Source organism: Pipistrellus kuhlii, unplaced genomic scaffold, assembly GCF_014108245.1.
Source record: "Pipistrellus kuhlii isolate mPipKuh1 unplaced genomic scaffold, mPipKuh1.p scaffold_m20_p_2, whole genome shotgun sequence".
Classification (NCBI taxonomy): Eukaryota; Metazoa; Chordata; class Mammalia; order Chiroptera; family Vespertilionidae; genus Pipistrellus; species Pipistrellus kuhlii.
Window position 1 is genome coordinate 129,367,091 of NW_023425515.1, and position 22,701 is coordinate 129,389,791.

General features: G+C 35.4%; 1 protein-coding gene across 11 annotated transcripts in view; it reads left to right on the top strand.

The window, feature by feature from the left end:
• The window catches only part of EVI5 (ecotropic viral integration site 5), a 164,334-nt gene that overhangs the window by 64,398 nt on the left and 77,235 nt on the right, over positions 1–22,701 (top strand). For 8 of the 11 annotated variants that reach the window (XM_036444102.2, XM_045584340.1, XM_045584337.1 and 5 more), the window contains 6 exons: positions 2,314–2,367; positions 4,182–4,214; positions 4,779–4,925; positions 16,597–16,731; positions 18,673–18,813; positions 20,200–20,358. In XM_036444102.2, the coding sequence (XP_036299995.1) occupies positions 2,314–2,367; positions 4,182–4,214; positions 4,779–4,925; positions 16,597–16,731; positions 18,673–18,813; positions 20,200–20,358 (669 nt within the window). The remainder of the gene's footprint in view (positions 1–2,313; positions 2,368–4,181; positions 4,215–4,778; positions 4,926–16,596; positions 16,732–18,672; positions 18,814–20,199; positions 20,359–22,701) is intronic. The other 3 variants (XM_045584339.1, XM_045584341.1, XM_045584343.1) reach the window with 3 other exon arrangements.

A 22,701-nucleotide genomic window follows, 5' to 3' on the forward strand; every position in this document is an offset into this window, starting at 1 on the left:
TCTATAGATTGCTTTGGGTAATATGGACATTTTAATGGTGTTAATTCTACTAATTCATGAACAGAGTATATTCTTCCACTTGTTTATATCTTTCTCTGTCTTATTTTTCATTGTCATGCAGTTTTCCAAGTACAAGTGTTTTGCCTCCTTGGTTAAGATTATTCCTAGGTATCTTATTTTTTCTGTTGCTATGTTAAATGGGATTGTTTGTTTAGTTTCTCTTTCTGATAATTCATTGTTGGTATATAAAAATGCCATTGATTTGTAGGTGTTAATTTTGTATCCTTCTGCATTGCCAAATTCTTTTATTAAATTTAGTAGTTTTTGGTGACATCTTTAGTATTTTTTTTGTACAATATCATGCCATATCTGAATAATGAGTTTTACTTCCTTCGTTCCGATTTGTATGCTTTTTATTTCTTCTTGTCTGGTTGCTATGGTTAGGACTTTCAGTACTATGTTGAATTAAGTGTTGTGAAAGTGGACATCCCTGTCTTGTTCCTATTTTTAGCAGAAATGGTTTTAGTTTTTGCCCATTGAATATTATGTTGGCTGTAGGTTTGTCAAATATGGCCTTTATTATGTTGAGTTATGCTCCCTCTATTCCCAGTTTGCTGACAGTTTTTATAAAAAATGGATGTTAGATTTTGTTAATGCTTTTTTCTATGTAAATTGATATGATAATGTAATTTTTATCTTTCAATTTGTTTATGTGATGTATCAATGTTTTTTGATTTGCAAATATTGTACCAACTTGCATCCCTGGAATAAATCCCAGTTGGTCTTATGGTGTATGATCTTTTCAGTATATTGTAGGATCTGGTTTGCTAATATTTTGTTGAGCATTTTAGCATCTATGTTCATCAGGGATATTATCCTGTAATTCTCTTTCTTCTTAGTGTCTTTATCTGGTTTTGGAATTAGGATATTTCTGGCCTCATAAAAAGAGCTTGGAAATGTTCCTTCCTCTTGGATTTTTTAGAATAGTTTGAGGAGGATATGTGTGTGTTCTTTGTTGAATGTTTGGTAAAACTCCCCTGTGAAGCTCTCTGGACCAGGGCTTTTGTTTGCTCTGAGTTTTTTATTTATTTTTTATTATTATTATTTTTTATTACTGTTTCAATTTAATCAATTGTTATTGGCCTATTCAGGTTTTCTGATTATTCTTATTCCATTTTAGAAGGTTATATTTTTTAGGTTAAGATTTATTTGTTCTAATTTGTAGTCTATAAGATACAATAATTCATAGAAAATATTTTTTTCTTGATCTGAGACTTTATGTTAAATTTTTGTATTTACTGACAAAATATTAGATTGAATTGACAGAAGAAATTTCTGAGGAAGACATTTTTTAGCAGGAATTTAGAGGAAGAGCAGGGTTGGAAGATGGCTGGATTGAGTTGTGGAGTAAATTGATACAAAAAGGTAAGAGGAGTTTTGAGATTAGAGTGATGACAAAATGGAGAGAGAATAGTGGATTCTAAAATGAAGGGATAATTTATATAGGGTATTAGTATGAAATTATATTGGTTGATATGTGCAAAAATATATTTTTTTAAAACACAGAGTGTTTTAAAAAAATATATTTTTTTAAAACACAGAGTGTTTTAGATTTAATACTTTCTGGCAGTAACTTGGCAGGGTGGGGAGTCAGGCATTGAACAATTAGGTGAAAATTTTAAAAATCTGGTTTTTTTGAACTATGAGAAAGGTGCTAATAATTCAAGCTTTTAATGCTCTTACATTTAAAACACCTCATGATGGAAAACATCTCATCTTTTCAGAATGTAAGGAATTCTACAACTTGGCTTATATATGCATTATAAATTTAAACTGGTCTAGTTAAAAACAGTTTAATACTTATTCTATGAGCATGCATTTGCATATTTCTTATTTTTTAAAAGTTTGATAGACATTTGAATATTGTTCATGTAGATAGGCATTGTAGGAGATAAATGAGTTAGAATCATTTGTATCTAATGCCTATGTTAAGACATAAGAAAATACAGTATTGGTTAAGAGTCATTATGATAGGTACAGAAAAGAAATGGCTTATTTCTGTATGTACTGTAGAATATATTTAAAATTTAACCACATTTGAAATGATAAAGGTGGTCATTTGCCATGTATTTCTTACTTTGAGTCTTTAAGAATTTGACAGATAATAATATAATCATTCCTTAGATTCTTTTCTTATTTATAAAATGTGATATATTTTAAAGGACTATGATTTAGATACGTTTTCCCCTCTCAGGAATGCTTGCAACCAAACAATTTTTTGTTTGTTTGTATTTTTCTTTCTTTTTTTTCCAGAGGTTACGTACAGAAAATAGGCTTTTAAAACAACGCATTGAAACATTAGAAAAAGTAAGTAAATGACTACTTATGTAAGCTTCTGTTAAATATACAGTTTTCTCCTCTATTTTATATAAAGAAATCTAGCTTATATGTCTCCAAAGTTGTGTTATTAACTGCTTAGCTTGCCTAGCTTACTACTTAATTAACTAACTTGTCATTAGTAAAAATTGATCACTACTAACTCTTAAACTTTAAAGTTTTAAGTAAGATATAGTAGCATTTGTTTTCTTTACATATAATCTCTAAAATGTATGTTATTTTGAGGTAACTTAATTTAAAATCTGTTATTTATAGTATTTTCAAATATTACCCTGACTTTCTAGCCATATATTAAATGTGGTGATGACTCATGTAAGGCCCAGCTAGGATTGCTCTAAGTTTAGTCAAACTGACTGACTGATTTCTTATTTAAAAATTCACCGTGATTTTTAACATTGGGGAATTGTGCTTAAACTTCTGGTTCTTAAAATTATTTTTATACTAGTTACCTATTCCTCTTTGTTTCATGTAAAATAACTGGGCAAATGTGGACATATTGCATTCTTTCTTATATTATGCTTTTGATATAATGTCTTTTGTAGTCTTGCTTCTGATGCTATAAGAATGTATTGCGTAATAAAACTATAGCGTAAGAGTTTGGGTTTTTAAGAAAACGATCTTTTAAGAAAAACATCTGAATTTATAAAGTCTTTGGTATTTTGGGGGTTTTGTGTTTGATTAATGGAGAGAGAAAGTAAACAAAAGTACTCTTTATGATATTGCCAATTATCTTTAAATCTTCCCTGATAATCTATGGATCAATGTTCAAAAAGCAATAAATAAAAAAGTGTCTTTTGTTTGAAAGTATTAATGGTTTTATATTAAATAGTGCTGCACAAGGACCAGGATGCTAATTACATGCCTATTTTTGATGTATGATAATTGCAGGTTCACTATATTAAGTCAAAAGTAGGTTTCCTATTTTTTCCTATTTCTTCATCTTATTAGAGTTGCTTTGATGACAATTCTACTTTTTTGGTGATTCTGTAAAAAGATTGAGCTTAGTTTTTGTTTTTGTTTTTAATAATTGTATATGTTTTTCAATAAATACTCAGCTTATAGTAAAATATATATCATCTAGTGGTCTTATACCTTTGGAGTGAGATATTTTCACAGAGAAAGCATTTCTATTTTATTGAACTTTCACAATGATAAAGGTGCTGTTAGAAAGAGTTAAGCTTGGATTTTGATTCTAAAAACTAAGTACCTACCTTTTTTATTGACTTAGATGGCCTATGTGTGTCCACTTAGAATTCTATAAATACATATGTATCAAACTCTGCAACCAAAAAGTTTAATCAGTTATTGCTAGGGTGTATTACCTTGAGCTCATTTATTTCATTTGTGATATTTTTCTTGCTTTGCATCTTTGGAAGTTGGGTTGCACAAACTGCTGTCACACTTTGTAAGTGGAATTACTTACTCAAATTCCTTCTCCCTTTCATATAAGTGGTTTGACAATGTGCCTGACTCAAAAAATAAAGATTTAAAAGTATGCTTTAAAGGGAAGGTATTTACTTGTTTCAAATAATGAAAAACCTCTTAGAATTTGTGTTTGGTCTCTTCTAGTACATGACTTTCTGCAGCCTATTCTTTAACATATTTTTTAAAATTTAAGAATAAAAGCACATTCAGTAAAAATAGCTTTAAAATCTTCATGTTTATTTTAATTACATGAAAAGTAGGTGGAATTTGGGTATGCTTTGTTTCTTCTTATTCCTAATTTTATCACCTTTATTTTATTTCTTTCTCTTACATTTCTATCTGAATTTTTCCTTTTGTAGGAAAGTGCTTCCTTGGCAGATAGATTGATACAGGTATAGTTTTTTATTTTGTCTTTTTTAGCATTTTCTCTAACTTCTAAGGAAAACCTTAAATGTAGAGATTTATATTTTAATGCATGCAATTTTACATGCATTCCCACTTCCCCCAAATAATATTTTAGGTGGTATATATATAGGTGTAATCTTATTCTTGATAAGAGGGTGTTATCTTAGTTTATTAAAATAAGCATCTTTTGCACGTTTTAAAGCTAACCTTATTTTAAAGTATTACAAAATGGCAATCAGTGGATTCTGTGAAATTAACTACTTTGTTCATTGACATTTAGTCCTGCATGTACAATTCAATAATATTGCATGAATTGAATTTTTATTGACTGAAACAAGAATTGTTCTTAAGATTGTCAGATGAATTTTTCATTTAGTTCCCCCAAATTTGCTGGAGCAATAATGAGCCGCTGGCTAACAATTGCTTAGGCTATTCTGTTCTCTGAGGTGATTTAAAAAAAATATGTCAAAGTAAATAACTAAACCTCACGAAGACAGTCTTTCTTGACTCTATCCTAAATTGCTTTATACACACAAAAATTATGTCCTAAGGGACAAGTGACAAGAGCCCAGGAGGCTGAGGAAAACTACCTCATAAAACGGGAACTGGCCACCATCAAACAGCAGAGTGATGAGGCCAGTGCTAAGCTGGAGCAGGCTGAAAATACCATCAGGAAGCTCCAGCACCAGCCGCAATGGGTAAGGAGTCCAGTGGTACTTTTTCTCACCTTTCTCATTTCCTTTCCTTTAAATTCTTTTTAAAAGCACAGCTTCTATGTTCTTGTTATAATAATTTTCTATTTCAATTAAATTTTGAGTCAGTTTTATGTCTGTAATAGTGTCTTATTGTGGCCTAGTTTCCTCGTTCTAACATTTTTTTTCTGTCTACAGTTTTGATAGTAATAGGTACTATTTCCTTTATGTTTTCAGTCATAGAAAATAAGTGATGTATGTCAGACCTTTTTTCAAGTTTTATAAATCTGTTTCATAATAGGTATTTTGCCATGGGTAATTTTATTTTTATTTATTTTTTTTCTTAAATCAATCTTTATTGTTCATATTGTTACAAAGGTTCCTCATTTCTTCCCCCCTCCACCAGGTTCCCACCCCACCCCACCCTCCGCCCCCTCCCCATCCCCCATTGTCCTCATCCATAGGTGCAGTTTATGTTCAGTCTCTACCTCCCTCCCTTTCCCCGATAGTAAATCCCTTTTCAGATAGTAAATCAGTTACTTAGCATTTTCTCATATCAATAATACCACCACATGCCCAGTGATATTATACATTTCACACAAAAGACATTTCCAAATAGGTCAACCAGCCTCATCCAGGCCCCACCCAAGGCACTCACAGGTCAACACCCCAGCCCTATACTAACTCAACACATCCAGATCTAAGCCTTCATCACTTGATTCAGCAGACCCTCAAGTTCCCATAAAAGTTTCCAGCCATGTCTGAGAGGCAGCCGTGGGGCAGGGACAGGTGAGGAGCGAGCTGTTTCCGGGCCTGGCTGCTCCAGGCCTGGCCTCTGTTGCTCTGGTTCGTTCCACAACCAGCTGCCCCGGGTCTGGTCAGCGCCGCTCCCGACCTAGTTGCTCTGGACCTGGCTGCTGCTGCTCCGGGCCTGGCCGCACCCGACCCGGCTGTTCTAGGCCTGGCCGCTCCCAGCCTGGCAGCTGCTGCTCCAGGCCTGGCTGCACCAGACCCGGCTGCACCGGGCTTGGCCGCTCCCAGCCTGGCAGCCGCTGCTCCGGGCCTGGCTTCTCCCAGCCTGGCAGCCGCTGCTCCAGGCCTGGCCGCACCAGACCCGGCTGCTCCGGGCCTGGCCGCTCCCAGCCTGGCAGCCGCTGCTCCGGGCCTGGCTGCACCCGACCCGGCTGCTCTGGGCCTGGCCGCTCCCAGCATGCCAGGCCTGGCAGCTGCTGCTCCAGGCCTGGCCGCACCAGACCCGGCTGTACTGGGCTTGGCCGCTCCCAGTCTGGCAGCCGCTGCTCCGGGCCTGGCCGCTCCCAGTGCCATGGGTAATTTTAAAATCATAACTTCAGCTAGTTTTTGTTAAAAGTGTGGATGAAATACCATCCAATGTAGAATACGTGTAATTATCTCATTTAAAGCTTTGATAATGTGGTGATCATAATGTCTTATGAAATACTATAGTCTTACCTTCTTATACCAAGACATTAAGTTATGGGTTAAGGTATATGCTTACATTTTTCCCAAAGTTGAGAAGTTGTTAAAATGAAAAAGGATGAACTTACAAAAATGTTAGGGTTTTATTATATAGAACTAGAGACTCGAGGCATGAAATTTGTGCATGTGGTTTGGCCCTCGCAGCCTGGCTGTCTCAGCCAGCCCTCACAGCCCCTTGGAGCCCCTGGCAGCTTCAGCTGGTCTCGTAACCCCTTGCAGCCCTGGCTTCATCCAAAAGTCATCCAACAATCATTTCACTGTTCGGTCTAATTAGCATATTAGCTCTTTATTATATAGGATTATTTAGCCTTTGTTCGATATTGCTCCAGAAAGCATAATGTACTTAAGATGCAAGAACACAAAATCTTATTCATTTGAATTTTGACAAATAGAGTAGTTGCTTAGCAGATAGTGAACATAATACTAATATAAAGTGAACATCTATTGCTAAAGGTTTTTGATCTTCAGTATAACTTTATGAATTCTTCAAAACTCAGAATAAGGATTTAAATCTGTATTTCAGCAGTAAGTATTAAATTACCAATATAATCACCACCACCACCTTCTACTGGCAATATAGATGCTCTTCTACTTATAATGTAATTATGTCCCATAAAGCCATAAGTTGAAAATATTGTTAAGTCAAAAATGCATTTAATACATCTAACCTAATGAATGTCATAGCCTAGCCTATCTTAAATGTGCTCAGAACACAATATCTAAGTTGGTTGTTTACTGTCATGATCACGTGCCTGACTGGAAGCTGTTTCCCCAAATTTTTTTTTTTTTTTTTTTTTTAGTTAAAATTCTTTTCATGCCAAGACCATAGTAAATGGACACTGAAGTGTTACTTTTTGGACCCAGATCTTTATATAATGCTTCTCTTTCCCCTTTTTTACAAATACATGTAGCAGCCAAAATACATAGTCATGAGAAAGAAAACAATCTGACTATTCTGTATTTATTGTCAAGATATCAGGTTTAGTTTGTGTAAACACTTTGTATTTTGCTCAATTCTATATGACTCTGATGTGACAATTTGATAATAGAGCCATGTATTCAGTTATTCACTGGAAAAATAATGTACAAAGTATTGTCCTACTTCCTGATAGTGTAATAGTAATCAAGAAAAAGAAGGTCTGGTAATATTACATGAAGTGTATGTTTTAGTTTAGGAGAAATATATTAAATAAATAAAATTTTAGGTGATGTTAAGGACATTATCCAGAAAATAAAAAGGCAGGCTACAGAATGGTAGAAAATATTTGCAAAACATGTATTTGATGCGGATTTACATGCAGAATATATAAAGAACTTAAAACTCAACAAAAAGACAAACAACCCAATTTTAAAATGAGCAAAGGACTTGAATATACCTATTCTCAAAGAAGATTTACAAGTGGACAAGAACCTATAAAGACACTCAACATGTTTAGTCTTTAGGGAAATGCATATAAAACCACATGAAGTGCCTGTTCACATTCACTAAGATGGCTCTAATAAAAAAGCTAAACAGAAAATAAGTGTTGGCACATTGATGGAGTAATTGGAACCCTTGTACAAAGTTAGTGGAAATATAAAAAGGTCAGCTACTGTGGATAACTGTTTTGTGGTTCCTCAAAAAGCATAGCGCTACCATATAAAATAGAGTTATCTTATAGAATTACCATTAATTCATCTAGATATATACCTAGAATAGAAAATTGGTATCCCCACATTTGTGGAGACATTATTCACAAAAGAATGGTCACAGACCAAAAGATTATTAAAAGAATAGATTAAAAAATTGTGATATATACATATGATGAAATATCATTTGGCCATAAAAAGGAATAAGTACTGCTATAATATGGATGAACTTCTGTCAATGTAAGATCCCAGCCTGCATGGCTCAGTGGTTGAACCAGGAGGTCAAGGTTTGATTCCCAGGTTGCAGGCTTAATACCTCAGTGTGGTGTGTGCAGAAAGCAGCAGATTGATGTTTCCATTTCTATCCCTCTCCCTCTCTTTCTAAAATAATAATAATTAAAACATATTTAAAAAAAAGAAATGTAAATAGCATAACAACTAATGAGGGTGGTTCTGCACCCCCTAGTAATTGGAGGAGACACAGAATATCTTCTTTGACTCTTAAGGGCATTCAGTTAGAAATTAATAATATATATCTGTAAAATACCCATATATCTGGAAATTAAACTACATATTTTTAGCTATTGTTAAAGAGAAAATTTCAAAGAAGATTAAAATATATTTTGAATTAAGTGAAAATGAAGACATAACTTTATCCGTATGAGCATCAACTCATGAGCCAGGAAGTCACGGTTCTATTCCCGGTCAGGACTCATGCTCGCGTTTCAGCCTTGATCCCCAGGAGGGAGTGCACAGGAGGCAGCCGATTGAGGAATTCTCTCTCATCATCGATGTTCCTGTCTTTTCCTCTCCCTTTCCCTTCTTCTCTCTGAAATCAGTCAATAAAAAGCATTAAAATGTATGGGATCCATCTAAAGCAGTACTTAGTAGAAAATTTATAGTATTGAATGCTTATATTAGGAAAGGAAATAAGTTTCCTTCTATCTTAAAAATCTAGACATATAAGAATAAATTCAACATAAAGCAAGTAGAAGTAGAAATCAATGAAATTAAAATAGCACAAAACAAAAATGGAGGAATACCTAAAAAACTGGTTCTTTGAAATGATTAATGAAGTTGATAAACCTCTGTCAAAACTGATTAAAAGGAGAAATAACCAGTATCATGTATGACATTGACTTTTTACAAATGTAGCCAAGTTTTGTTGTCTGATATTCTGCATGTGTCTGATTCCTTCCTTGTGGTATCATATTTCCTATAAACTAGATTCAGTTAAACATTTTTAACATTTGGATGATAGGTAATGATGTGAACTTTATTTTGATTTAAATCAGAAAGCACATAATATAAGTTGTTCTTACCATTTAGTGATGCTGAGTTTGATTACCATCCTAAGTTTGGTTCCGTTGACTCTTGCCCTTCTAAACGTTTGGTTTCTTCTTTGTAACTATTAAATAATCTGTTGGGAAATATTTTTGTACCAAGTTAATATCTTGTGTTCTATTCACTGACCTTTTACTTACTGGTTTTAGCATCCACTGATTGGGTTTCCAAAATGATGATTTTTATATTTCATTTTTTTCTACACTTAAATAGCTAATGGTCCTCTATAAAGAGACTTTCCTCCCCTCTTACCCCCTCAATATCTCTTCCTATGTTATAATACTGCTTAGCTTTATTTGAGTGACATTTTAAGAAAAAGGCATTTAATGTAAGTCTTTCTAGAGTGATGAGTTTATAGTCTTAAGAAGTTTTTTATTTTATTTAAATTTTTAAAAATTGATCTCAAAGAGGAAGGTAGAAGGAGAGATAGATAGAAACATTAATGGTGAGAGAAAATTATTGATCAGGGACCTCCTGCATGGTCCCTATTGAGGATTAAACCCACAATCTGGGCATGTGCCCTGAATGGTCATGGTTCATGGGTTGACACTCAACCACTGAGCCACACCAGCTGGACTACAATCTAAGAGTTTGATAAACTCTTATGTTATTGATTAATATGCCTATAAATCTGGACAGAGGTTTATCCCCAAATTAATTTTGACCTTAGTCTAAGATTAAATGTTTTACATCCATTTGTAATCACTTTTTCTTTTCAGCTTAAATAGTGAACGAGAGTCCTCTATAATGGTAATAATTGTTTTAACATTTTCTTCAGCATTGTGGTAATTTTGTATGGTTACTGGTCTTAATGTGATGATCACATTGTAAGATTAATAAATGTCATATCACTATGTTGTACACCTGAAACTAATACAGTATTATCTGTCAACTATACTTTAATAAATAATAATTTTTTAAAAAAGAGGTGAGGGTTAAATGAGAATATAAAGCGCTTAGCGTTTGTGTAGCAGTTCTAAGTACTCACTAGGTATTAGCTCCTATCATCATCATCATTATAAACTTTAAACCCTGTTTTATAAATAGTACTTTTTTTCTCTTATGGAAAAACAAAACAGGTATTTTACAGTCCACAGCAGCATATTTTAACATGGCCACTTCGATGCCAATCCTGCCACTCACTGGTTGTGTGTCCCTGGACAAGTTACTTAACTTCTCTGTGCTACAGTTTGTCCTGTGTATAAGAGAGGGTTGTTGAGACTTAAGTGTGCTGTACTTTAGAATAATGCCTTATACGTAGTGAATGCTCAATCAATGGTAGCTGTTATTAGAATTAGTGTTAACATTATTTAATTATTATGATTCTATCAGATTGGCCAATGGCATAGATTGTTAGTAACAAAACACACATACACATACACACACATACACACACAGAACAAAAACAAAACTTGCAAAGAGTTAAAACTGATAAGGTAAAATTTTTAATAGACTAAACATTGAAAGAAGTATCACAAGTATCACTTTAATATTAGGATGTTAAGTTAACAGTACTTATCTAGTACTATAATATAAAGTTAATGCATCTTATATTAAACTAGAGGCTCAGTGCATGAATTCCTGCACGAGTGGGGTCTGTCCGGCCTGGCCCCAATCGGGGTGGATCGGGGCTGGGCCTGTTGGGAGGAGGAGATGGCGGGAGGTTGGCCAGCTGGCCCTCCACAATCAGGGCCTGCTAGGGGAAGGGGCCGTGGGCAATTGGCCAGTGGGCCCTGCCCCTGATTGGGGTTGTGGGGCCGATTGGGGGCAAGGCTGACCATGGGGAGGGGCTGTGGGCAGTGGGCCGGCCAGCCCCACCCCCAAATGGGGTAGGGGGTGCTGATTGCGGACCAGTGGCCTTGGGGAGGGGCCATGGGTAGTTGACCACCTGGCCCTGCCTCTGATGGGGTGGGGGGGCCAATCTGGGGCAGGCCAACCAGGGGGAGGGACTTTGGGCCTATTATAGTGGGGCACGGGGAAGGTGGGGGCTGGCATTTGGCCTGTGGCTAGCTCTTGATAAGTTGGGAGAACCTGATCAGGGGCAGGCTGGCAGGGGGAGGGGCTAAGAGGTTAGCCAGCCAGCCCCACCCCCTGATTGGCAGGTTTGCTGGTCACATTGGGTGTCATAGCGACCAGTCATTATAGTTATTAAGGCTGTTAGAGCCGAAACCGGTTTGGCTCAGTGGTAGAGCGTTGGTCTGCGGACTGAAAGGTCCCTGGTTCGATTCTGGTCAAGTTGACCACCTGGCCCTGCCTCTGATGGGGTGGGGGGGCCAATCTGGGGCAGGCCAGATTGGTTGCGGGCACATCCCTGGTAAGGGGTGTGCAAGAGGCAACTGGTCGATGTTTCTCTCTCATCGACGTTTCTAACTCTCTGTCCTTCTCAATCCTCTCTATGTAAAATCAATAAAATATATTAAAAAAAAAAAGACTGTTAAAGTCGCTGGCTTTTTATATATATAGATAAGGGAATAAGAGAAAAGAAGATAGGTAGGTAGATAAGTGGATAGATGCACACACAAACATATTCATAGCAAAATTAAAAGGAACTACTCATATACATATATGCATGGACATAGATAATAGGATGTCAAAGGCCTAGGCCAGGGTTGGAACTGTGTTCAGGGTCCTGGGGGTGGTGTGTGTGTGTGTGTCTGTAATATTCTCAACAATAAAATTTAAAAAATAGAACTACTTATGACAATTACCATCATTTCTGTAACAGGTCATGTGGTGGTAGTTAGTATTTATGATTAACTACCTTCTTCCACTACCCACTCTATTTCCTTTGCTGGTCTTGGTTCTTTACCTGGTGGGGTCACCCAAACCTTCACTTCTGAAGGTTCTAGATTGGTTTGTTGTCATTTTTCATTGACCTTAATCATGGGGTATGATAATACTAAGAGACACCCTAGGATTTCCTGTATTCCAGGCATACTCTTCCTAATCTCTGTTGTGGACTAGTAGTCCAGTTTCTCCTTGGTAGTCTGTATCAGTCACCTAGCCAGCACCTAACTCCCTTCTTTGCCTATTGATTCAGAGGTATAAGGATCTCAAAGTGGCCAGGTGAGTCTGCTTCCAGTTTAGTGAAATTATTGTTGTGATTCTTGGTGGAAGCATTTCTCCCTCTGGAACTAAGACTTGAAGATCAGCAGAGTGTAGAGTCTCAAAGCAGATATTTTGCTGGTGAGTCACTAGGGGTAACAGTGAGTGGTATCATTCCTATTTCTACCTCTTGATTCCTGTATCTGTGAATCTTTATTATGGAGAGGGGAAAAAAACACACCCATATATTGGACACTGATTCAAAGCATATTCATACTTCTGGAGAACCTTGCTCCAGTTCTTCACGGTATTGCCATTTAGCTGTCACCGTAACAAAGTCTTCAGAAAAGCCATTCCACTGTTCTGTCTATCCATTTTCTTCAGGATATTAAGGAACATGGTAAGACTAACAAATTCTGTGAACTTGAGCCCATCATTGCACTTCTTTTGCTGTGAAGTGAGTTCTGTGTTCAGAAGCAATGCTGGTGGATAAGGCATTCTTTAAGTCCATTGATGCTAATTTGACAAACACATTGCATGCAGGGAATGCACAGCCATATCCTGAGTGGGTGTCTAGTCTAGTCTAGTAAGAACAAAATGTTGCCTCTTCCATGTTGGAAATGGTCTAGAGCAGTGGTCGACAAACTCATTAGTCAACAGAGCCAAATATCAACAGTACAACGATTGAAATTTCTTTTGAGAGCCAGATTTTTTAAAGTTCTTCTAATGCCACTTATTTAAAATAGACTCGCCCAGGCCGTGGTATTTTGTGGAAGAGCCATACTCAAGGGACCAAAGAGCCGCAGTTTGCTGACCACGGTCTAGTGTAATTAACCTGCCACCAGGTAGCTGATTGATTGATGCCATATCAGGAATTTGGTGTTGGTCTCAGCTCCTGGCAGATTGGACAGTCGGCAGTGGCCATAGCCTCAGTGAATGGAAATCCATGTTGTTGAGCCCATGCATAACCTTCCTCCCTGTCACCATGACCACTTTGTTCATAAGCCTGTTTGGGAACAGTGATGGAAGTGGCTAGGAAGGAGGCCAACTGCTATCCACAGAATGGATCATCCTATCCAATTGATTTTAAAATGAAAATACTTTTTGTCCAACAAAAGTGTGTGAATATAATTGTCCAGGGTGAAAGTGGCTAAGTGGAGTTAGATTCATCCTAAAAACTTTTTAAAGGTATTTCAATGTTTGTTTAATTTTTCAGTAACACGTTTGTATCAAAAAACTTCCTCTGGCTCAAAACAGTAGGGTCCAGGTGGAAGAATTATAAAAATGCTTTCTATTCATTTCAATTTAGTGTGAAATGTAACATAAAATATTGATACCCTCTAAACAGGAAGGGATATATGTAGGACTACTGCAGTAGTCCAAAGAAAGAGTTGAAGGCATGAATAAAAACAAAGACAATAAAGATGGATAGGAACAGACAAATTCAAGAGATATCTAGAAGAAAAATTATTCACGTTCTATGATTATAAGGGGAATTATAAGGGGAAGTTTTGACTTGGTCATATGTTAGACGGTGGGATTTTTAGCAAAATACATAGTAATACATTAGGAAGGAAAGATGGGAGTTGAGTTTTGACATGTTGAATGTGAGGTGAATATGAGATCAGCCAGATTCAAAAGACCAGTAGGACATTGTGATTATGGATCTAGCTTAATAAAAAGATGTGGGCTGGAAATATGGACTAGAGAGTCCCATTCCATTCCATTCCATTCCAACATTATTTGTCTCCTCTTTCTCTTCTTGTCCTTCTTTCCTCTCGCTTCTCCATTTTGCTATTTTAATAGATGCTTCCTTGGTGATATCATACATCTTCTAAATAGACTATATAAATCAATAACTGATTCTGCCTATACATGCAGACTACTGTATAGACAATGGAAGAAATCACATAGGATGGGTTTACAAAATAAGAAAAAGGAAAAATTGAGAGAAAACACAATATTGAAACTCATGGATAATTATCTGAAGTAGAATTGGTAGAGGAGATAGAGAAGATAGGCAGGAGAACCAGGGAAGAGAAATATCCCAAAATCTAAGGCAGGAGAAAGTTTTATTTAAGATTAATCAGTTGACTGGTGAAGATAAGAGCTGTTTACAATTAGAGCAGTTTTATCAAGAACAAGGCTAGTTTGCAGTGGATTGAGGAACAAATGGGAAGTATGGAAGGAGAAGTAACATAAAGTGTGGAATTTAGAGTTTACCACTTGAACAAGAGAACAATTAGAAGTTTGTAAATTTTATTGAAAAGATTTCTCCCAATCTTAGTAACACTGTTTCTTGGGCTTGGTTGGATCATTTGGTTTATGCCAGGTCAATGAGTCCATTCTCATATGGGCCACTTGGATTTGATGTATTCCTGGGGATTTCCTAAAATAGAGTCTTGGCAAACCTGAACTGCAGTTTCTAGAGCTTTAGATTAAGGGCAAAAAATCCTGATAGTATTCATAAAATAACTATGATCTCATTAAACAAAAATGATGGCACCTGTTATTTGGTCATTCCAAAAGAGTGCCTTTCCTCTATTTGGTAAGGTAAGTATTTGCTAAAGTGATATACTTGTTTCAGATGTATTTCTTGTAATGAAATGTTTTAATTATATAGAAAATTACTAGGTGAAATAATGTGTAATGGATTGAATTAAAAAGTTTGTATTTGCTTAATAAGTGAACTGTTCATTTTTAAAAAATTGTGTCATCTGTTTGGGTAACTAGGGTAAAGGAGTACCATATGTTTTAATTAGGTACCTAACAGTTTTTTTAAATAGAGTTTTAGTCTGACATCTGTTTTGTTCCTAATATTCTGAAGAATAAAAGGAGCCATTCTCATGCTAGTTCAATAGGAGATTGTTCTCTATGATTCTATTTGGAAATTACGAGTTGTCACTTTTTCTTTACTACATTAGTTAAATGTAAAGTGATACTTTATTTTAGTAAGTTTCAAGGTGGCGAATTAGACATATTTTTGCTTTTTCAGAACAACTTTTGTGTAGAAACTGGTTTAAAGGGGATTTTTTTTTAAGTGCCTGCATTGCTATTCACATTATAGCATAGGAGAGGAAATGGAAACGTTTCATGCTTGTATGGTTAATTTGTTCATGCAGCATCTGCATTTTTCTCTGCTTCCAGCACTAATTTTTATGCATATTTTTAAAGAGATCTATATTTCTAAAAGAAAATACATTTTTGTTTTGCTGGTATTTAGGATGGTTCACATTATTGTGGATCCCTTGCTTTTATTTCTATTAGGTTAAAATAGAATTTTCAGTAAATTTGTACTTATTTTCTGTAGTTCATAACGGTACTGTCCAATAAAACTGTAATGAGCCACATTGCATTTAAAATGCCACATTAGCCGAAACCGGTTTGGCTTAGTGGTAGAGCGTCGGTCTGCGGACTGAAAGGTCCCAGGTTCGATTCTGGCCAAGGGCATGTACGTTGGTTGCGGGCACATCCCCGGTAGGGGGTGTGCAAGAGGCAGCTTGTCGATGTTTCTCTCTCATCGACGTTTCTAGCTCTCTATCTCTCTCCCTTCCTCTCTGTAAAAAAATCAATAAAATGTATATTTTTTAAAAAATAAATAAATAAAAATAAAATGCCACATTAGAAGTAGTAATTAATAATTACAAATAAATGAATATTTTTGTTTAATAGTATATTAAAAATATTATTTGAACAGGTAATCAAAATAAAAGTTATTAATGAGATATTTTACCCTTTTTATTTCACATTTTCAAAATCCAATTTGTATTTTCCACTTACAGCCTTTCTCAACTTGACTGAGCCACATGCAATGCTCAGTAGCCACAGGCGCAGATGGTTACAGTATTGTGCAGTGCAGTTCTATGGAATCAGGACACATTCATAGTATCTGGATGGATAGAAAAATAAAGAGATATTTTCTATAAATTGGATTTGATTAGTGTGATAACTGGTTACCAACACTCAATAATGTGATCATCTTTATGGATGTCAAAATTTTTTATTCATTGAAAAGTTATTTGGAGGAGATATGCTAAAAATATTGAGTAGATGGAACTTTTATGTTTGATTGCCCTTAACTGTTCTGTGCCATTGCATTTATTTCTATTATACATACATGTTTATGCTTCATGAAATTTCATTATATGTCTGTAATTTGTAGCATAAATGCAGTTCCAGCTACAATGAAGACTTTGTGCTACAGCTAGAGAAGGAATTGGTTCAGGCCCGTCTGAGGGAAGCCGAGGCTCAGTGTGCACTAAAGGAGATGCAGGATAAAGTCCTGGATATGGAGAAGGTGAGACCAACATAAATGCTGTTACTCCCAAAATAAAGGATATGTGATAGATATTTAAGTACTTATTGAGCAGTTCAGTTGGATTTAGTGATTTTACACATTAGAAAACTTACATATTGGATACTGAGAGATGAAAGGAAAAAAATGTAAGATTCCCAATTATTCTTTGTTGTTGCCATACTACTCAAAGCCCATATTTAAGAGTAATAGTAGAGATTAGACTTCTTTTACAGGAAAACAGGATAATTTTGATATGAATAATATTTAAATTTGGAGAAGAGAAACTTAGGGGGTAAAAATGAACTGTTCTCAAATATTGTAATATCTTTTTCTGCAAGAGATTGAATATGACTAATACATAAACATTTCAGGGAGAATTTCATCTGAGTATAACTGTTATAGTTTGCCAAGCTATACTAAGCCACCTCAGGAAGATCTTTGCCTAAGGTATGCTATGGAAGCTAACTTATCTCTTTTCAAAGTCATTAAAAAAGTTGAAGGGTTATGCAAATAGTGGAAATAGGGCAGGAAATAATTTAATAAAATAGGACAGGAAATAACTATAGTCTGAAGTGGAATAATTTTTGCTAGAAAACTGCTTGCTATTTTATTTTGGAAAATTTATTCTATTTATTGAGGAAAAGGCCAACAAGGCCTTTGTGAAAATGCCTGACAGAATATTAGGTCTCTAACATGGGAGTTTTCTGGGCTCCATGATTTAGATAAGAAACTGGGCCTCTCTGTTTTGAATTTTTGATAGTAAGAAATGTCCTTGAGTCCATTTTAAAAATGGATTTCTTAAGGAGCTTTGTTGGTATTCATGGCATAGGGTAGAAAGGAAATTGGAAGGTTTTGTGCTTCCTTGGTTAATTTCATGCAGGGCTCTCTTTTTATGTCTATGCAGTAAATTTTTGGTTTTCCATAGAGGAAATATTTAAAGTTCATCATAAAAATGTGTAGTTGGCAAGAACCACTTTATTTCATCAGAGATAGAAAATTTCATAGGTTCAAGTTAATCTCATTAGTACCTCAGTTTACCTAAGGAGCTTTTACGGGGCATCTCATTTAGGATCTCTTGGTCATTTCCCAGAGCAGTTTAATTCAGGGCTACCCTATATCATAAGGTGGGTCTTTCAGTATGGTAGGAGAGTAATCTAATAGTCACCTAATCTAATAGTAGTATTGAATTTGTAACTATTAACTTAGTGACTGACCACAGAGATTTTATACTCCTTTCCAAAGTGACATGCTGAGAAAATACAACAAAACAGATGGTAGGCTTTTTTTCTCCATGAATCTTTAAAATGTAAATGATGTTTTCCCTTGAATCTTTAAAATGTAAATGATGTTATGCTTCATTTGGAGTTCTAATCACAGGTGAGTAAATTTATTGCCATGTTGAACAACCTTTTTAATTCTATTGGTTTGTAACACTGATTAGTAGAGTTAAAGTAGAGTTAGACTTTCTGTGTTCTCAAAATTGATAGTTAGCCTTATGCAATTCCTGTGGGATGTAAAATAGTGCAGCTGCTTTGTAAAAGATTGACATTTTTAAAAAAATTAAATGTGGAATTGCCACCAGGGGTAGATGCTCAATGCAGGAGCTGCTCCCTGGTGGTCATTGCACTCCCACAGGGGGAGCGCCACTTAGCCAGAATCCCTGAGCCCTGCTCACAGCTGGTGAGTGCAGGCGCAGTGGCAGGGGCCTCTCCCACCTCCACGGCAGTCAGACATCCCCTGAGAGCTCCTGGAATGTGAGAGGCCATAGGCCAGGCTGAGGGAACCCTCACCCCTCCTTTCCCCGAGTGCTCGGGCACCGGGCCTCTAGTTTATCGATACAATTAAGTATAATTATATATGGGACAAAATAGCTCTTATATGCTTTATTTTGTTTTATTCTTTACATTTAAAAATATCAAGTTAATTTTTTTCTTGCTTTAGAGAAACAACTCCTTTCCTGATGAGAATAACATTGCAAGGCTTCAGGAAGAACTCATTGCTGTGAAACTGAGAGAAGCAGAAGCTATTATGGGTTTGAAAGAACTTAGACAACAAGTCAGAGATTTAGAGGAGCACTGGCAGGTATATCAGTATGTTTTGTGTGCTTTCTAAAAAGAGGGTAAAACCTGAGTATACAATTTGTATGAATTTGAAATAGTTGATGACCAACACTAGGATATGACTTTAAAGTATGAAAGACCCTGTATAATGTACACAATTGAGAGAATTTATAAATTGCAAGTACCTTTAACTGTTTCTTCCTTTTGAACTCTTATAATTAAAGAAGATAAAATATAGATCACCTTATTTTTGCTGTTATATTGTTGTAATTTATGTATTTTTTTCTAAAAACCTATAAAGAAATAATCCTTCATATAGTACATATTTCTTCTGTTGATATTAAATCCATTTTTCAGAATGAGATAATATAAGGCTGACACTGATATAAATTTGTAACTTTTAATTTTTTTAATCCTCACATGAGCATATTTTTCCCATTGATATTTAGACAAAGTATAAGTAGTCTGGAAGACACACAGAGAGAGAAAAATCAATGTGAGAAAGACATATCAATTGGTTGCTTGCTTGCTTCTTGCATGCACTCCAACAGGGGCCTGGGACTGAACCTGCAACCCAGGTACGTGCCCTTGACCAGGAATTGAATCTGCAACCCTTCCACAGGCCAACACTAACTACAGAGAGATGCCAGTCAGGGCTGTAATTTGAAAATTGATATCTCACAAAATAGATCAGACATTTAGCTAGTTACATGCCAACAAATGTATTCACCTATGAGGGAAACTGTTGACAACGAACAAAAATACAGATGCTATAAGAAAGGGAGAGCAGGAAGAAAACAAAAATTACACAGCATTTCAGATTAGTGATCTTGGTTTGAATTTGGGGTAAGTGATGCATCTAGCAAAGACTGAAATTAATCCTTGACATTGCTGTTGGATATTTGGGGGGATCCCCCCCAAATATCAAACAGCAATGAACTGGAAATTAAAAATAAATAACCTGTACCTTTGCCATGGGTATTTTTAGGACAATTCTTACTAATATTGCTTCCTTAATTCATGAATAGCCCCACTTTTTCCTTTTCTTGGGATTTCATTAAAAATAATGTGACAATCTCATTAAAAATTAGGGTAAAAATTGTATTGTTTATAATAATTCACAGTATTAAAAATTGAACTATATCTGAGTTATCCCAAATCTTCTACTTACTCGCAGTGAGATCTACAGTGTGACCTTTCTGAAGTTATTTAATCACAAATTCTATTTTTTTCATACCTGTATAATAAAGATAATAGTGCCTAACTTTTTAGATGTTTTGGGGATTAAACAAAATAATGTGTATAAAGTGCTTAACATACTACTGGATCTAAAATAATTGCTCAGTAAAGTTAGCTCTTATTTTGATACTGGGAATATTTGTTGCAATATAATTTTTTGGGGTTTTAGCGCCACTTAGCTCGTACTTCTGGGAGATGGAAAGACCCACCTAAGAAAAATGCTGTGAATGAATTACAAGATGAATTGATGACCATTCGACTTAGAGAAGCAGAAACACAGGCAGAAATAAGAGAAATAAAACAAAGGATGATGGAAATGGAAACACAGGTAAGATGAAAAGCCCAATATCTTTAAAAAATATTATTAGCAGCCCTAACTGGTTTGGCTCAGCGGATAGAGCGTCAGCCTGCGGACTGAAAGGTCCGGGGTTCGATTCCGGTCAAGGGCATGTACCTTGGTTGCGGGCATATCCCCAGTAGGAGGTGTGCAGGAGACAGCTGATGGATGTTTCTGTCTCATCGATGTTTCTAACTCTCCCTTTCCCTTCCTTTCTAAAAAAAACAAACAATAAAATATATTTAAAAAAATATCATTAGCAGATCAAAAATTTATGCACAGATTTATGCCTAGAACAGAGCTAAAAGGTGGACATGTGAAACTATTTGGACTACAATTTGTAGCCCAAATAAAAAGGGCTAAAATTATGGTCTTTGCTATCAGAGACTTAATGTCTTTGACTCATTCAACCAAACTTAAGCAAGTTGTAATACTCCATTTGACTTTGTTAGCTTGTTATATAACTTGAGAGGGAATATTCATGTAGAGCAAAATTTCTCAATCTCAACACTATTCACATTTTTGGACCAGATGAAGTCTTTATTGTGGGGACTGGCCTGTGTATTTTAGGATATTTAGTAGCATCCCTGGCCTTTACCCACTAGATGTCAGTAGCACCTCCCCAGCCCCCACAGAGTAATGATAAAAAATATCTCTACACATTGCCAACTGTCCTTGGCAAAATTCCCTGGTTGAGAACCACTGGTATAGAATATAATGTGAAAAATGATTTCTAAAGTTGTGTAATGTGATTCTGAATGAGTCAGTTCAAAATTATCCTTCTTTCTTTTCAAATCCCCCTTTCTCTAATAAACTCTATTTTAAATATATTTAAGATATGAAAGGTCCATTTTATGATATCCATTTGTATTATAAAGGTACATGTAGTTTTTATGTAATGCATTTGTGTGGGCCATATTCTCTGTTCTCTCTAATGTTATTTGGTTTTTAAAATACTTATTCAGTCAGTAGGGGGCATAGCTAACTCAGGTATCAGTCTGTATACTTATGTGCAAAAAACAGTCATTCCAACTTAAACATAACATGAATATGTAAATCCTTTAAAATAATAAATATATTTTATTTTACATTGTTCAAAGTTATTTTCTAGTATTTTTCATTGTTGTAGTTAAAAATAACTGTAAGATGAAAAGTAGAAATCTAGTTTTTATAATCAAATGTTATCTCAGTATAGATATTAAAGATGCAAACACAGTTTTTAAGCCATGTTCAGGATTTATTTCAGAGTGTGTATAAGTGAATGAGTCAAATTCAACAAACATTTCGAGAACTTGTGATAATAAAGAACTGTCCAACCTTCCAAGAACATACACTTGGGGAATCAGGCATTCACAAACTATATTTAATATAATTTATTTTCTGAGATGATGGATATTAATTAAGTATTATGGTAATCACTTCATAATTAAGTCAGGTCATTAATCTGTACACTTTAGATTTATACAGTGTTATATGTCAGTTATATCTTAATATAACTGTAAAAGTATATAATCAGAAATATGGTAATTAGAGAGTTAGATAGAAATTGCTATGGAGAATGGAGGGAAGAATTAGTTCCAGCGAGTTGGTTTGGTGGAAGGTTCCCTCAGGATTTTGTATTTTGAATTGTGCCTGACTAAAGAGTGTGATTTTGGATAAATTTTGGTAGAAGAGAAATGGTTTCTAAGTGCCAGTGTTTGAACTGGAGATTATCCATGAAGTTTTCCCATTGCAAAATGTGAGAAATAAAGACAGTGGTTTAATAGTAATGTTATATTAACCATTCAAAGAGTTTTACATCAAACACCTATGGACCCAGCATCCAGGTTAAGACATATGTCCTTGTTGATACATATAGTTCCAGCTCCAATATCCACCTACTGTGCATATCTTAGTTATTGAACCACACACCTCTTTGTACCAATTTTGCTATTACAAAGAGTGCTGCTCTGAACATTCCTGCACATGTTTCCTTGTGCATACCTCTGAGAGTTTCTTTTATAAGGGGTTTTTATTATTTTCCTGTGCCACGAACCCCCCTTTCAGTCTGAAACCCATGACTCTCTCGAAATAATGTTTTTTAATGCATAAAATAAAATATATAGGATTGTAAAGCAAACTAGTTACATTGAGATAGTTATTAAAGTGCTAAAAGGCAAACAAGGTTGTGACAAGAACATTTACATAGAAACATATACAACACATGACCATTGCTGGATTCAGGTCTTTCATACGTAGGTTTTGTTGTACCTAAGTTAGGTTTTCCTTTTTTGGAGAGACTCTTTCCTGATTTTTGTTCCAAGGTGAATGAGTTGGGTTGTATTTTGTCTTTTT